This window comes from Piliocolobus tephrosceles, chromosome 5 (genome assembly GCF_002776525.5).
Source record: "Piliocolobus tephrosceles isolate RC106 chromosome 5, ASM277652v3, whole genome shotgun sequence".
NCBI lineage: Eukaryota > Metazoa > Chordata > Mammalia > Primates > Cercopithecidae > Piliocolobus > Piliocolobus tephrosceles.
Genome location: NC_045438.1, coordinates 157,852,924 through 157,867,441, shown reverse-complemented (window position 1 = coordinate 157,867,441; position 14,518 = coordinate 157,852,924). Strand labels below are relative to the sequence as shown.

Genomic DNA, 14,518 nt, shown 5'->3' with positions numbered 1-14,518 from the left:
CAAGTGTTTGTTACCTTGCAGCTAAATCAAGTGAGTTGTAAATTCGAAGAGCAGGCAAATGATTCAAGATGCTTCTATGCCTGCAATGTCTGGAGGGATAGAACTAGGCCAAGAACGAGGTGAGAGTCAAAGAAAGAAAGACCTGATGTAATTGTCTGGATAAATTGGGAGAAAACATGGTAAAACTTACTTGACTAGTTTAGATAAGCATAATTCAGCATTGACATTTTCATTTAATCATTCCTATAGTCAATTTCATTTGATATGGACAGGGTCTAAAGAGACATTAAAAGTCAACTAAAAATTAGAGAAATTTTAGTCATTTCAGAAAAGATTGATTTTGTATGTGTACTGTATTGAAGAAGTGATTTGTTCAAACAAATTCTGGATAGATGCATGAAAGATAGTTAAGAGAATAGATATTTGGGGTGATTAAATTCTATTTTGGGGGCCCTATGGGCATGACTGGGTGTTCCTGAGTCACGCTGTAGAATCTGATTCCAGAAGCAACTGAAAGCTGACTCACTGAGTTTTAGAGAATTTTCCCTGTGTCCTTTCTTGTCATCATTTCCTGTGTTCCTGATGCTGTGAAATGGGGTTAGCCGCCATCTCAATGTGTTCGCTGTTAGCTGGGATAGCGGAAAAACCAACAAGAATAACTCCAGATTCTAAAGTAGTGATTGTGAAGATAATACCCGAGGCACACCAGGAAGCACTATGGAAAATGTTATGGTGTAATAGTACGTGCAAAATGCAGGATTTAAGCTTGCATCTTCCTGCATTCTTTTTTTAATTAGAGATGGGGCCTGGCTGTGTTGCTTAGGGTGGTCTCAAACTCCTGGCCTCAAGAGCTCCTCCTGCCTTGGCCTCCCAAAAGTGCTGAGATTACAGGCGTGAGCCATTCCACCCAGCCTCTCCTGTGTTCCTGATAAAATAAAAATGTGTATATCCTGTAGGCAAGAGGTAAATGAAAGTACAGGATGTGGAAACACTGTGTTTAGAAACTACCTACAATATCATGTTGTCTTTGTGATTAAGAAAATGAGCCGGGTGCAGTGGCTCACAGCTGTCATCCTAAAGCTTTGGGAGGCTGAGGTAGGAGGATAGCTTGAGGAGTTCAAGACCAGCCTGGGCAACACAGTAAGACCCCCACCTCTTTGAAAGTGTAAATTAATTAATTAATTTAATTTAATAAAAATCGGAAGATATATTAGAAAAATTAGGTATGTTGACTGCACCACATTCTTAGATACAAATATATGTCTCCGACGAATCAGTATTACCTGGAATTTCTCACTAATGTGATCAGGGAAACAGGGACATGAAAACTTGAGCATTCAATCAATAAACAGTTGATTGATGGCTGGACAGGTGGCTCACACCTGTAATCCCAGCACTTTGGGAGGCCGAGGCAGGTGGATCACCTGAGGTCAGGAGTTTGAGACCAGCCTGCCCAAAAATGGTGAAACCCTGTCTCTACTAAAAATACAAAAATTAGCCAGGCATGATGGCAGGTGTCTGTAATCCCAGCTACCTGGGAGGCTGAGGCAGGGGAATTGCTTGAACCTGGGAGGCGGAGGTTGCAGTGAACCAAGAAAGCGCCATTGCGCTCCAGCCTTGGCAACGAGAGTGAAGCTCTGTTTCAATAAATAAATAAATAAAATAAAATAAAATAAAAAGTTGATTGTCTACTACATATAGACAATGCTAGGAGCTAGAAACATGAGGAATACGTGAGCTCGGCGCGAATGGAACATGCTTTCACACCGGGTGCAGCTGACTACCACATCACACAAAACTCATTGCTGCTGTTTTATTTATTTATTTATTTATTTATTTATTTATATTTATTTATTTTTTTGAGACGGAGTCTCGCTCTGTCGCCCAGGCTGGAGTGCAGTGGCCAGATCTCAGCTCACTGCAAGCTCCGCCTCCCAGGTTCATGCCATTCTCCTGCCTCAGTCTCCCGAGTAGCTGGGACTACAGGCGCCCGCCACCACGCCCTAATTTTTTGTATTTTTTGGTAGAGACGGGGTTTCACCGTGTTAGCCAGGATGGTCTCGATCTCCTGACCTCGTGATCCGCCTGTCTCGGCCTCCCAAGTGCTGGGATTACAGGCTTGAGCCACTGTGCCCTGCCTCGCTGCTGTTTTAGATGTATAATCTGGTTGGTATGGGCTCACAGAGGAGGGAGTAAGGGAAGAATAAGAAGATTTTAAAGGAGAGGTGGTAATTGTGTCATTTACTAGAAGTATGAATGTGGGGTGAGGGGTACGTGTGTATACGTGTGTGTGTGTGTATGCATATGTGTGTGTGCGTGTGTGTGTGAGCGGGCTTCTTCTTTACTCTGGTACAATTTCGCTGCTTATTTACCACCCCAATCTGTTCCTGGACACGGTGATGGACTCTGTATATGTTATCTCATTTTATTCTCACAATTGATCTATGGTGGTAAAATTATTCTCATTTTTTACGCCTCCTTTAAAGCATTTGTAAATCTGGACATAAGAGCCTCTCTCCTAAAGTTCAGGAACATTCAAAACAGATGCTCTTCTCTCCTTCCTCTAAGCATCAGGGTTCTCTGTCTGCATCCTATGTGGACCAGGGCAAAATAAACTTGAAATTCACTGATGTTAGCCTCTATGCAATTTTGGGTGCTGATGGGCTGTTAGTTATTTTGTTGTTTTAAAAAAGAAGTTAGCCTTTATTCATCAGAGTGCTACAGTCACTTTGTGCAGTAAGTTAAGTGGTAAGGTAAGCTTGCTAATTAATGTGCCTTTTAAAGGACTTTACCCAGCAGCAGACACAATTGAGCCCTGGAAAGAATTTAGCCCAATAGCCAGTCACATACCATGCCATATAGCATACCCAGCCAATGGGGAGAACGAGGTTAAGGAATTTTTTTAAAGCACTACATATTTATTGACAGAATATATCTCCAGGCAGTATTCACATGCTTTAAACTGAAGCTCTTAACTTGGCAGCGCAGTTTAAGCAAACAAACTCAGGCTGTTGAACACAATGATTAACAGGAAGCAGGGGAGGGGACACAGTTACTAGACTCTGGCCGGGAGAAGAGGCTGAGGTTAAGGTCTTAGAGCCGATGACTTGCAGAATGGTCACCTCATCCACTTGCGATTTCACGGTGGGAACAGGTGGACTCCCCGGAATCCGCACCTCTCTGAGGACATTTGTTTTTGTGTAGACACAGGTTGCAGGTTAGCGGGAGAACAGGCAAGCCAAATGCAAAGGAGCCACTTCAGAAATGTGTCAAAGAAAAGTGAAAATGCAACCTAGTGGTAAATGAAGAGGGGAAGAAGAAAGAAAAAGGACTAGAACCGTGAACTGAAGGGACGGGGAATAGCCAGACCAGAGCTTCAGCCATCAAGAGGATGATTTCACAACGTGGAGAAAATGTAAGTTAAATATATCTACACTCTGATCCTATCTTAAGAGAGAGATATTTTACTCATTTCCTGGTTGTGAATGATGGGCTCCTGGAAGCACTGTCTTTTTAGCGTGTCTCTTATTTCTTCCCTGATTTTTGTATTTGTTTACAATACTGAGTTATGGGAGAATAAACGTTTTCTGAGGGCAGCTCTGTCCAATGCTACACTGTTAGCAGAAGCCTGTCATCAGATTTTTGAGGGGAGAGTTTTTTACCCAACAGAAAATGCATTGAAAACTACCCTTGATGAAGCTACCTGCTATGAGTACATGGTTCGAAGCCACTATGTAACAGAAACACTCTCTGAAGAAGAGGCTGGGTTCCCTTTAGCTTACACAGTGACAATCCACAAAGACTTTGGCACTTTTGAGAGGCTCTTCAGGGCGATTTATATGCCCCAGAATGTGTACTGTGTGCACCTGGATCAGAAGGCGACGGATGCCTTTAAAGGTGCAGTGAAACAGTTACTCGGCTGCTTCCCAAATGCTTTTCTGGCTTCCAAGAAGGAGTCAGTCGTCTACGGGGGGATCTCCAGGCTCCAGGCTGACCTGAACTGCCTGGAAGACCTTGTGGCCTCTGAGGTTCCCTGGAAGTACGTCATCAACACCTGCGGGCAAGACTTTCCCCTGAAAACCAACAGGGAAATAGTTCAGTATCTGAAGAGATTTAAAGGCAGAAATATCACCCCAGGGGTGCTGCCTCCTGACCATGCTGTTGGACGGACTAAATACGTCCACCAAGAACTGTTAGACCACAAAAATTCCTATGTGATTAAAACAACAAAATTAAAAACTCCTCCTCCTCATGACATGGTGATTTACTTTGGCACGGCCTACGTAGCTCTCACAAGGGACTTTGCTAACTTTGTTCTCCAAGACCAGCTCGCACTTGACTTACTCTCCTGGTCCAAGGACACCTACAGCCCCGATGAACATTTCTGGGTAACACTCAACAGGATTCCCGGTATGTACGTCTCTTAACTTTTATTTTTACGAAAAACACTGCATGGTCAATACTGAATAAGTTGCTTTGAAAAGAATGGAAAAAATGGAACAAACTTCTTTACAGTTTTAAATGTCAAATTAAAAAAAAGCCTTTCATCTGTAAAATGGTAAAATGGAGATGTGTTGTATCACCCACTCTTGTGAACCGCTCTGTTCACAGGACAAAAGATTGAAGGAACACTGGCCATATAAATAAAAACGTGGCCGAGCACGGTGGCTCAAGCCTGTAATCCCAGCACTTTGGGAGGCGGAGGCAGGTGGATCACTTGAGGTCAGGAGTTTGAGAGCAGCCTGACCAACATGGTGAAGCCATGTATCTACTTGGTTTTAATTAGCCAGGTGTGGTGGTGCACGCCTGTAGTCCCAGCTACTGGAGAGGCTGAGACAGGAGAATCGCTTGAACCCAAGAGGCAGAGGTTGCAGTGAGCCAAGATTGTGCCACTGCACTTCAGCCTGGGTGACAGATCGAGACTCTGTCTCTAAATAAATAAATAAATAAACCTTATTCTCCTTTAAGCGTAATGCATTTAAAATCAGGAATAAGTATTATAAATAAAATTTGAATGACAATTTGAACATTTCAATAATATTTTTGTCTCTGTTGAAACTCCCATCCTTTCGAAATGGGAGCAAGATACAACTTTTAATTTTTTTATTTGCAAGCTCTTTTCTGGTCTTGAATCAAAAGTTTAAAGCATGGCCAGGCATAGTGGCTCACGCCTGTAATCCCAGTGCTTTGGAAGGCTGAGGCAGGAGGATCTCTTGAAGCCAGGAGTTTGAGACCAACCTGGGCAACATAGTGAGACATTGTCTCTATTTTTTTTCAAGAAGTAAAAAAAAAAAAAAAAAAACCTTAGTGCACCTTAAAGATTTCTAGGCTGGGCGCGGTGACTCACACCAGTAATCCCAGCACTTTGGGAGGCCGAGGCGGGTGGATCACAAGGTCAGGAGTTCAAGACCAGACCGGCCAACATGGTGAAACCCCATCTCTACTAAAAATACCAAAAATTAGCCAGGTGTGGTGGCGCGTGCCTGTAATCCCAGCTTCTCAGGAGGCTGAGGCAGTAGAATCACTTGAACCTGGGAAGTAGAGGTTGCGGTGAGCCGAGATCACGTCATTGCACTGCAGCCTGGGTGACAGAGGGAGATTATGTCTCAAAAAAAAAAAAAAAAAAAAAGATTTCTAGACCAGTGCCTCCATTTTATAGATGAAGAAACTTTACATGATGTGCTCAGATCCCACAGCTAGTAAGTAAGCATATGCACCAATTATAAACCAGGTCTCCTAAGCCTGATGTTCTTTTTAGGTTGACTTTCAATTAGGTCTCGATTGTTGCTAAATCAACTCCATCTCTCCTTTGGTCCAAGTTCCAAATGATTTTTGAATAATCTCAAGTTGTTTACAGTGAACCAGTTTAGTTCTGCTAGTTCAATTCAAAATAAGAATTCATACTCGCAGTTCAAAGGGAAAAGTAACTGGAATCCATATGAAGATCACAGTCATGGTTTCTTTGGATTGCTGGTTCAACCCTGGACGCACATTATGATCATCTGGGGCTTCTAAAAATACCTAAGCCAGGGCCTGTTTCCCTCCTTGGGGCAAGACCTAACTATTGATATTTGTACAGCTTCTGAGTGATTCTCATGTACAGCCAGGAGTGCAAACCATTGCAGGTGCTTGTTTTAGATATTGGCATACAAAGCTTCATAGGCTTAGAATTCTCTTTAAATCTGTGATTTTCTTAGAACTAGAAGGGGAAGTGTAGTGATCAAAAGAAATTAGGGCTCAGGAAAGTCATGGGGAAAGCACAGAGCTGTTTAAATAGAATTGTGGTGTCCAGAGTAAGGGAAGTGAAAGCCCCACTTCTCTCCCACGTGCTTGGAGTGGGATGTAGACTCTTCAGGTCTGGCCACCCTACTGTACTGGGAGACACTGACACAGCAGTTCCCAAGAGAGCAGCCAGGGAGGTAAAAAGGCCAATCCCCACCCCCTCTTTTTTTTTTTTTAAGAGAAGACCAAGACAAAGAAACAGGACAATTGATTTGAAAAAGGCTTGAAGAGGGATGGGTGTCTTCACTTAATTAAAAGATTTGCTCAGGAAAGAGAAATTAGACCAACTCTGTCATTTTGAAAGTAGAATCTAGGGCCAGCGGGTGGGAGATGAGAACGCGTGGAGCTGGGAATAGAACGGGCAGCTTCCTCAGTGGTGAGCAAAGCCAAGGGAAGCAGGGCTGGGGAAGTGCTGCCGAGGACAGCTCGAGGATTGGACTGGACGGTCTCTGAGTCCCTTCCCGCTCTCAGTCCGTGATCCTCATCAGCTGACTGAACAGAAACTTAAGGGAAACCCCCCTTGACTTCTCAACTCCATGTATCTATTGGAGCTGGATTTTTACTCCCCGTGTTAGCAGTAACAGATTGGCAAAGCAATAGAAAACAAATGCACCAATTAATGTTTTTCAGAAACTTAAAAAAGTTAGCCCCTGAAATCATTTCTGTGTTATGTGTGTGGAGGATCACTGCCTGAGGACCCTGATCAGCCCTACCAACTCTTTCATTTTTGGAATTTTTCTTTCTTCTTTCGTTTTCTTTTTTTTTTTTTTTGGATCTCACTCTGTCATCCAGGCTGGAGAGTGCAGTGGCACAATCACAGCTCACAGCCTCAACCTCCCAAAGTGGTGGGATTACAGGCGTGAGCCACAGCACCCAGCCCGTGCTGGTCTTTACCTCCCAGGCTCAAGCCTTCCAAGAGGCTGGGACTACAGGCCCGTGCCCCCGTGCCTGGCTAATTTTAACTTTTGTAGAGATGAGGTCCTGCTGTGTTGCCAGCGCTGGTCTTGAACTCCTAGGCTCAAGCAATTCTCCTGCCTGAGCCTCGTGAGCCACCATATCGGGCAAGCCTTGCCAACTCTTTCACGACCTGAGGCAGGGCTGAATGCAAGAGGTTAGGGAATTAGAAACCTAAGGGTTGTCTTGTTTAATTATTACTCCTACTATGTGGCGAAATGAGCCATTGTCCATTGTAAGAGTCCTTCTGGTTGATGTGGTATATGTTGCGATTTCGCTTTTTTTTGTTGTTGTTGGCAGGGGGTGCAAGGGACATTTTGATATTGTTCCAACTGATTGTAGTGATTGAGGGATTATGATTAGGATTCTCCAAAGTAACTAGTCCAGGCCAGGCGCTGTGGCTCACCCCTGTAATCCCAGCACTTTGGGAGGCCAAGCCGGGTGGATCACCTGAAGTCAGGAGTTCAAGACCAGCCTGGCCAACATGGTGAAACCCTGTCTCTACTAAAAATACAAAAATTAACCTGGCGTGGTGGCACGTGCCTGTAATCCCAGCTACTCGGGAGGCTGAAGCAGAAGAATCACTTCAACCTGGGAGGCAGAATCGCTCCAGCCTGGGTGACACAGTGAGACTCCATCTTAAAAATAGAAATTGGCCGGGTGTGGTAGCTCAAGCCTGGCATCCCAGCACTTTGGGAGGCCGAGACGGGTGGATCACGAGGTCAGGAGATTGAGACCATCCTGGCTAACACGGTGAAACCCCGTCTCTACTAAAAAATACAAAAAACTAGCTGGGTGAGGTGGCAGGCACCTGTAGTCCCAGCCACTCGGGAGGCTGAGGCAGGAGAATGGCATAAACCCAGGAGGCGAAGCTTGCAGTGAGCCGAGATCCGGCCACTGCACTCCAGCCTGGGCAACAGAGCAAGACTCCGTCTCAAAAAAAAAAAAAAAAAAAGAAAAGAAATTAAAAAAATAAAGTAACTAGTCCAGAAAAACATCTAACAGCTGAAGTGGTCTCATGAGAAGGGAGAACAGCATTGCCCAACAGAAATGCTACAATGGGAGCCATAGATCTAAAATCAAATTTTAGATTTTCCAGGAGCCACATTAAAAGAAGTGAAAAGAAGCAAATGATATGAATTTAAAGAATGTATTTTATGCCGGGTGGGGTGGCTCACACCTGTAATCCTAGCACTTTGGGGAGCCTAGGCGGGCAGATCGCTTGAGGTCAGAAGTTTGAGACCAGCCTGGCCGACAAGGTGAAACCCCAATTCTACTAAAAATACAAAAAATTAGCCAGGCGTGGTAGCTTGTGCCTGTAACGTGAGCTCTTCGGCAGGCTGAAGCAGGAGGATTGCTTCAGCGATCTAGGGAACCGGGAGGCAGAGGTTGTGGTGAGTCGAAATCATGCCACAGTACTTCAGCCTGGGCAACAGAGCAAGACTCTGTCTCAAAAAGAAAAGAGAGTGTATTTTATTTAACTCGATTTGAAATATCGCTTCTGCATATGGCCTGTGGCTGTGACCACAGGCAGGGGAGGCGGACCTTGCATCCTCATTGCTGGTGCAGTGGTCAGGCTCTGCTGCCCTAGCGGCACTGAGATGTTGGCCATCCTCATGTCGCAGAGTCTCCACCTCTGCTGGTTTTGCTTTGCCTGCTTCTTTTACTTTATTTGAAATCTTGCCTGTGCTTCAGCGCCTCCCCTGGTTTATGGGCTCCTCCACTCTGTGGCTTCTGCTTCCTATGTCTTCCCCTGGTATCTGCCAGATTCCATGCTGCTCTTTTTTTTTTTTTTTTTAAGATGGAGTCTCAAGCTTTGCTTGGGCAACACAGAGACCTTGTCTCTACAAAAAAAATAAAAAAATAGCCAGGCATGGTGGCAGGAACCTGTAGTCTCAGCTACTGGAGAAGCTGAAGCAGGAGGATTGCTTGAGCCCATGAGGTTGAGGGTACAGTGAGCTGCAATAGCACCACACACTCAGACTGGTCAACGGAGTGAGACTGTGTCTCAAAACATGGATAAATAAATAACCAAGCAAAGCAAAACATGGGGCCAGGCACAGTGGCTCATGCCTGCACTCCCAGCACTTTGGGAATCTGAGGCAGGTGGATCACCTGAGGTCAGAAGTTCGAGGCCAGTCTGGCCAACATGGTGAAACCCCGTGTCTACTAAAAATGCAAAAATTAACCAGGTGTGGTGGTACACGCCTGTAATCCCAGCTACTCAGGAGGCTGAGGCAGGAGAATCACTTGAACCTGGGACGTGGAGGTTGCAATGAGCCAAGATTTTGCCACTGCACTCTAGCCGGGGGGACAGAGCTAGACTCCGTCTCAAAAACACAAACAAAAACATGGTCCATCTCCTGTACCTAAGAGGTCCCTTAAGAAGCAGCAGGTCCTCTGGAGGCCTCTCAGAGGATAAGACTCTCTGCATGGCCTGCTCAGGTGAGGGTGCTCATGAGGAGAACAGTATTACAGAAAGGGAGTTCACATACGGCTTTAAAGGCGTCCAGAAGCCTCACTAGCTGTTGTGAAATTAGGGCTTCCTGCCCTCCTGTTTTCCTCTCCCCATTTCTGTCTTTTACCCTTAATCTGGTCCACAACAAGATGGCATGACTTTTAGTTTCTCGTCTGATTCAGCTGTGGATGATTTCCATTTATAAGCCCAAGATGCAAATTCATCCACCTCCCACTTTCCCCCTCAGTTGGATCCTCTGGGTTGGATGACTCTGCCTGTGATAGGGACATTCAGTGAGTTTATTCCATCGGTCATGTGTGCCTTGGATTTTACACATTTCAAAACTGACCAGTGATGTCTGTTTCACTTGCTACAAAGCAATATATTGCATATAACTTCATGGGAGTTTGTTTCAAACTCACATTAAAATAGGAATGAATGCAAAAACGGCCTTTCCTGCGAGCAGGCTTTGCTGGGGGTGGGAGGAAGAAGGAGTGCCAAGGTGTCCAAAGGGGAAGGAATAGAGAAACGAAGATACCTGGCAGGTGATTGAGGGCCTGGAAGACAGACCCTCCCTGCTTCCAATTTGGTTTTCCCCTGGAGCCAGCCTGTGGACCGGCCCTGTTGATATTCCATGGCAGGCATCTTCCCCTGAACCCTAAAGTGGGTGGCTCATTGTATTTCTATTTGCTGTAGAGTCCATACTGGCCTGACTCTTTGTCACTGTTTGAGGCTGGCATATCCCGTTAGTCCCTCTATATGTAAAAATGCAATGCTGAGGTTCCAGGTGCCAAGACCTTGAGAGATGCAGCTTTGGGAGCAGAGAAGGGCAGATCCGAATCAAGGTGGTCTTGGGAACTCATCTTTTATCCCCAGGGATGTGGCTGGGGTCTTACTGCATGCAGAGGGAATTGCTATTCCCAAAACCAATCGTGCACACAGAACTTCTGAGATGCTGGGCGAATGGACAGACTTGAAGGGGAGGAAAATGTGGGGATTTTTACTATTAGCTCTGCTTAAGCAATCTTTGTTTTTTATATCTGCCAGAAATACCGATTTTTGTCAACTTCTAGAAAAGGAAATCAGAGAGTTGGGACACCTGTGAGTTCTTTTTTTTTTTTTTTTTGAGATGGAGTCTCGCTCTGTCACCCAGGCTGGAGTGCAGTGGTGTGATCTCAGCTCACTGCAACCTCCACTTCCTGAGTTCAAGTGATTCTCCTGCCTCAGCCTCCCGAGTAGCTGGGACTACAACCTCTGCTTCTCAGGTTCAAGCGATTCTATTACCTCAGCCTCCTGAGTAGCTGGGACTACAGGTGCCCACCACCACACCTGGCTAATTTTTGCCTTTTTATTAGAGACGACGGGGTTTCACCATGTTGGCCAGGCTGGTCTCAAACTCCTGACCTGGTGATCCTCCCACCTCGGCCTCCCAAAGTGCTGGGATTACAGGCGTGAGCCACCGCGCCCGGCCACCTGTGAGTTCTTCTCAGGGAAACACAGTTTCTTAGGAAGGTGGTAAATGGCCTGACAGACTTCACTTTTTAAATAGGTAGACGATCAAGAAAACAATGGCATTAGTTTTATCACTTCCCTAGAAACGAAAGGAAGAGTTTAACCTGCAAGTGATCTTATCTTTGTCTACCCTCTTCACTGATCACTGAGTTTGTTCTTTGGGCATTCTGTGGCTCACACTCTTATCCTTACTTTCTTCTTCCTCCTTGCCAGCTCATTGCAAGTTGAAAATACCATAAATCAAAAATGCATTTAACGGCCACTTGGGGTGGCTCATGCCTGTAATCCCAGCACTTTGGGAGGCCGAGGCAGGCGGATCACTAGAGGTCAGGAGTTCGAGACCATCCTGGCCAACATGGTGAAACCCCATCTCTACTAAAAATACAAAAATTAGCCAGGCGTGGTGGCGGGTGCCTGTAATCCCAGCTACTCAGGAGGCTGAGGCAGGAGAATCGCTTGAACCCGGGAGGCGGAGGTTACGGTGAGCCGAGATCGCACCACTGCACTCCAGCCTGGGCAACAGAGGGAGATTCTGTCACAAAAAATCCCAAACCAAACCAAAACAAAAAAAAAACGAAAGAAAAGAAAATGCATTTAATGTACCTAATCTACCAAATATCCTAGCTTAGCCTAGCCTCCCTTCAACATGCTCAGAACACTTACATTGTTAGCCTCCCGTCGGGCAAAATCATCTTACGCAAAGCCTATTTCATAATAAAGTGGCGTCTATGTCATGTGATTTCTTGAATACAGTACAGTGTAGAGTACAGTATCGGTTGTTTACCCTTGTGATCTTGTAGCTGACCAGGAGCTGGGGCTGCCTGCCGCTGCCAGCATCATGACCCACCGTGCCTCGTTAGCCTGGGAAAAGACCAACATGCAAAAGTCAAAGTATGGTTTCTACTTAAATGCCCATTACTTTCTCACATCATAAAGCAAAAAAATTATAAGTTGAGGCTGCATGCGGTGGCTCATGCCTGTAATCCCAGCACTGAGGCAGACAGATCACCTGACGTCAGGAGTTCGAGACCAGCCTGGCCAACATGGTGAAACCCCATCTCTACTAAAAAGGCAAAAATGGCCGGGCGCGGTGGCTCAAGCCTGTAATCCCAGCACTTTGGGAGGCCGAGACGGGCGGATCATGAGGTCAGGAGATCGAGACCATCCTGGCTAACAAGGTGAAACCCCGTCTCTACTAAAAATACAAAAAACTAGCCGGGCGAGGTGGCGGTGCCTGTAGTCCCAGCTACTCCGGAGGCTGAGGCAGGAGAATGGCGTAAAACCCGGGAGGCGGAGCTTGCAGTGAGCTGAGATCCGGCCACTGCACTCCAGCCCAGGAGACACAGCAAGACTCCGTCTCAAAAAAAAAAAGGCAAAAATTAGCCGAGCATGGTGGCAGGCACCTGTAATCCCAGCTACTTGGGAGGCTGAGGCAGGAGAATAATAGCTTGAACCTCGGAGGTGGAGGTTGCAGTGAGCTGAGATAACACCATTGCATTCCAGCCTGGGCAACAAGAGCGAGACTCCATCTCAAAAAAAAAAATATATATATATATATATATATGTATGTATAAATTGAACTCTTAAAAGTCAGGGACTCTCTTTATTCTTTCCTGAATTCATACCCATGACACCTTAAATATAAACCCTGATAGATCTGATGGCATCTATGTTTTGTTCTAGAATAACAGGTTTAGTTCCTGAAAGTCATAAAGTGACACAGCACAACTGAGGACTGCTAATGATTTTGACATTTTATTGAGTTTATAAAAAGATTGTAATTTCCCCAGATCAGAAATTGCCCCAATATGTAGTTTAATGGATTTATATGCATTTTATATATCCATATATATTACCATTGAAAATGGCTTACATAATAATGTTAATGTATATGAATAGTTTTGCTTTGCCAATTACACCATCTTCTGGGATCTCAGAGGAATAACCAGAGATGTGACCCTGTTTTAATATTCTGTTGCTCCTTCAGGTAGCAATTTCCTTTTTAAAACCAAAAAATAGTGTTTCTTCCTGTGGGGACCTATCTTAATTTTATACTGAGGAATCTAAAAGTAGATTGATGAGAAAGAAAAAAATAAAGTTTGGGCCCAGCTGGAGTATAGTCAGATGACATCAATTAGACATCAATTAGAATGACATCAATTAAGATTTAAGTGGACTGGTGAATGGGTTGGAAAAATAGTCTAAAGACTTGTTTACTCTCTATTAGAGTTAGAAGGCAGCTCACACTCACTGGTGGGGTTTAGAAACAAACAGGCCTGAATTTAAAGCCTGTCTCTACAGCTCACCATCTCTCTCTCTCTTTTTTTTTTTTGAGATGGAATTTCACCTTGTTGCCCAGGCTGGAGTGCAATGGCGCGATCTCAGCTCACTGCAACCTCTGCCTACCAAGTTCAAGCGATTCTCCTGCCTCAGCCTCCCGAGTAGCTGGGATTACAGGTATGCGCCACCACGCCTGGCTAATTTTTGCCTTTTTAGTAAAGATGGTGTTTCTCCATGTTGGTCAGGCTGGTCTCGAATCCTAACCTCAGGTGATCTGCCCACCTCAGCCTCCCAGAGTGCTGGGATTACAGGCGTGAACCACTGCGCCTGGCCCTCATCTCTCTTTAACTTTAACTCATTTCACTGAGCCTGAGTCTTCATCTATATCCTGGGGATAAAATATCTCTTTGTAGGACTGTTGAAGGATCAGAAAGTATGCAGACTATACCTGGCACATCATAGAAACTCATTAAATGTAGAGAGAGACAACAGATGAACTTCTCAGGTGTTGATTTTTGAGGTTTTAATGTTACTATTCTAAAAATTCTATGTGCAACTAAAACAAAAAACAAAACCCACTTACATTTGGTTTTGAAAGTGTAAGGTCTAATTTTTTGTTAGAAATCAGGTATGTGAGGAGGGGCGTGATGGTTTATGCCTGTAATCCCAACACTGGGAGGCCAAGGCAGGAGGATCAGAGGATTGCTTGAGACCAGCCTGGGCAACATAGTGAAATTCCATCCCTACAAAAAATACAAAAGTTAGCCGGGCTTGGAGGTGCATGCCTGTAATCCCAGCTACTTAGGAGGCTGAGGCAGGAGGATCACTTGAGCATGGGAGGTTGAGGCTGCAGTGAGGGATGGTTATGACATTGCACTCCAGTCTTGGTGACAGAGTGAGACCCCATCTCAAAAAAAAAAAGAAAAGAAAAAGAAGGAAAGAAGGAAAGAAAGAAAGAAAGAAGGAAAGAAAGAAAAAGAAAGGAAAGGAAGGAAGGAAGGAAGGAAGGAAGGAAGGAAGGAAGGAAGGAAG

The 14,518-nt window shown here is 45.0% G+C and overlaps 1 protein-coding gene across 1 annotated transcript in view; it reads left to right on the top strand.

The window, feature by feature from the left end:
* Positions 1-2,922: 2,922 nt before the first annotated feature.
* GCNT2 (glucosaminyl (N-acetyl) transferase 2 (I blood group)) overlaps positions 2,923-14,518 on the top strand; it is a 102,944-nt gene continuing 91,348 nt past the window's right edge. The window contains exon 1 of the mRNA XM_031935692.1: positions 2,923-4,410. Coding sequence (XP_031791552.1) covers positions 3,486-4,410 — 925 coding nt within the window. The 5' untranslated portion in view covers positions 2,923-3,485. The remainder of the gene's footprint in view (positions 4,411-14,518) is intronic.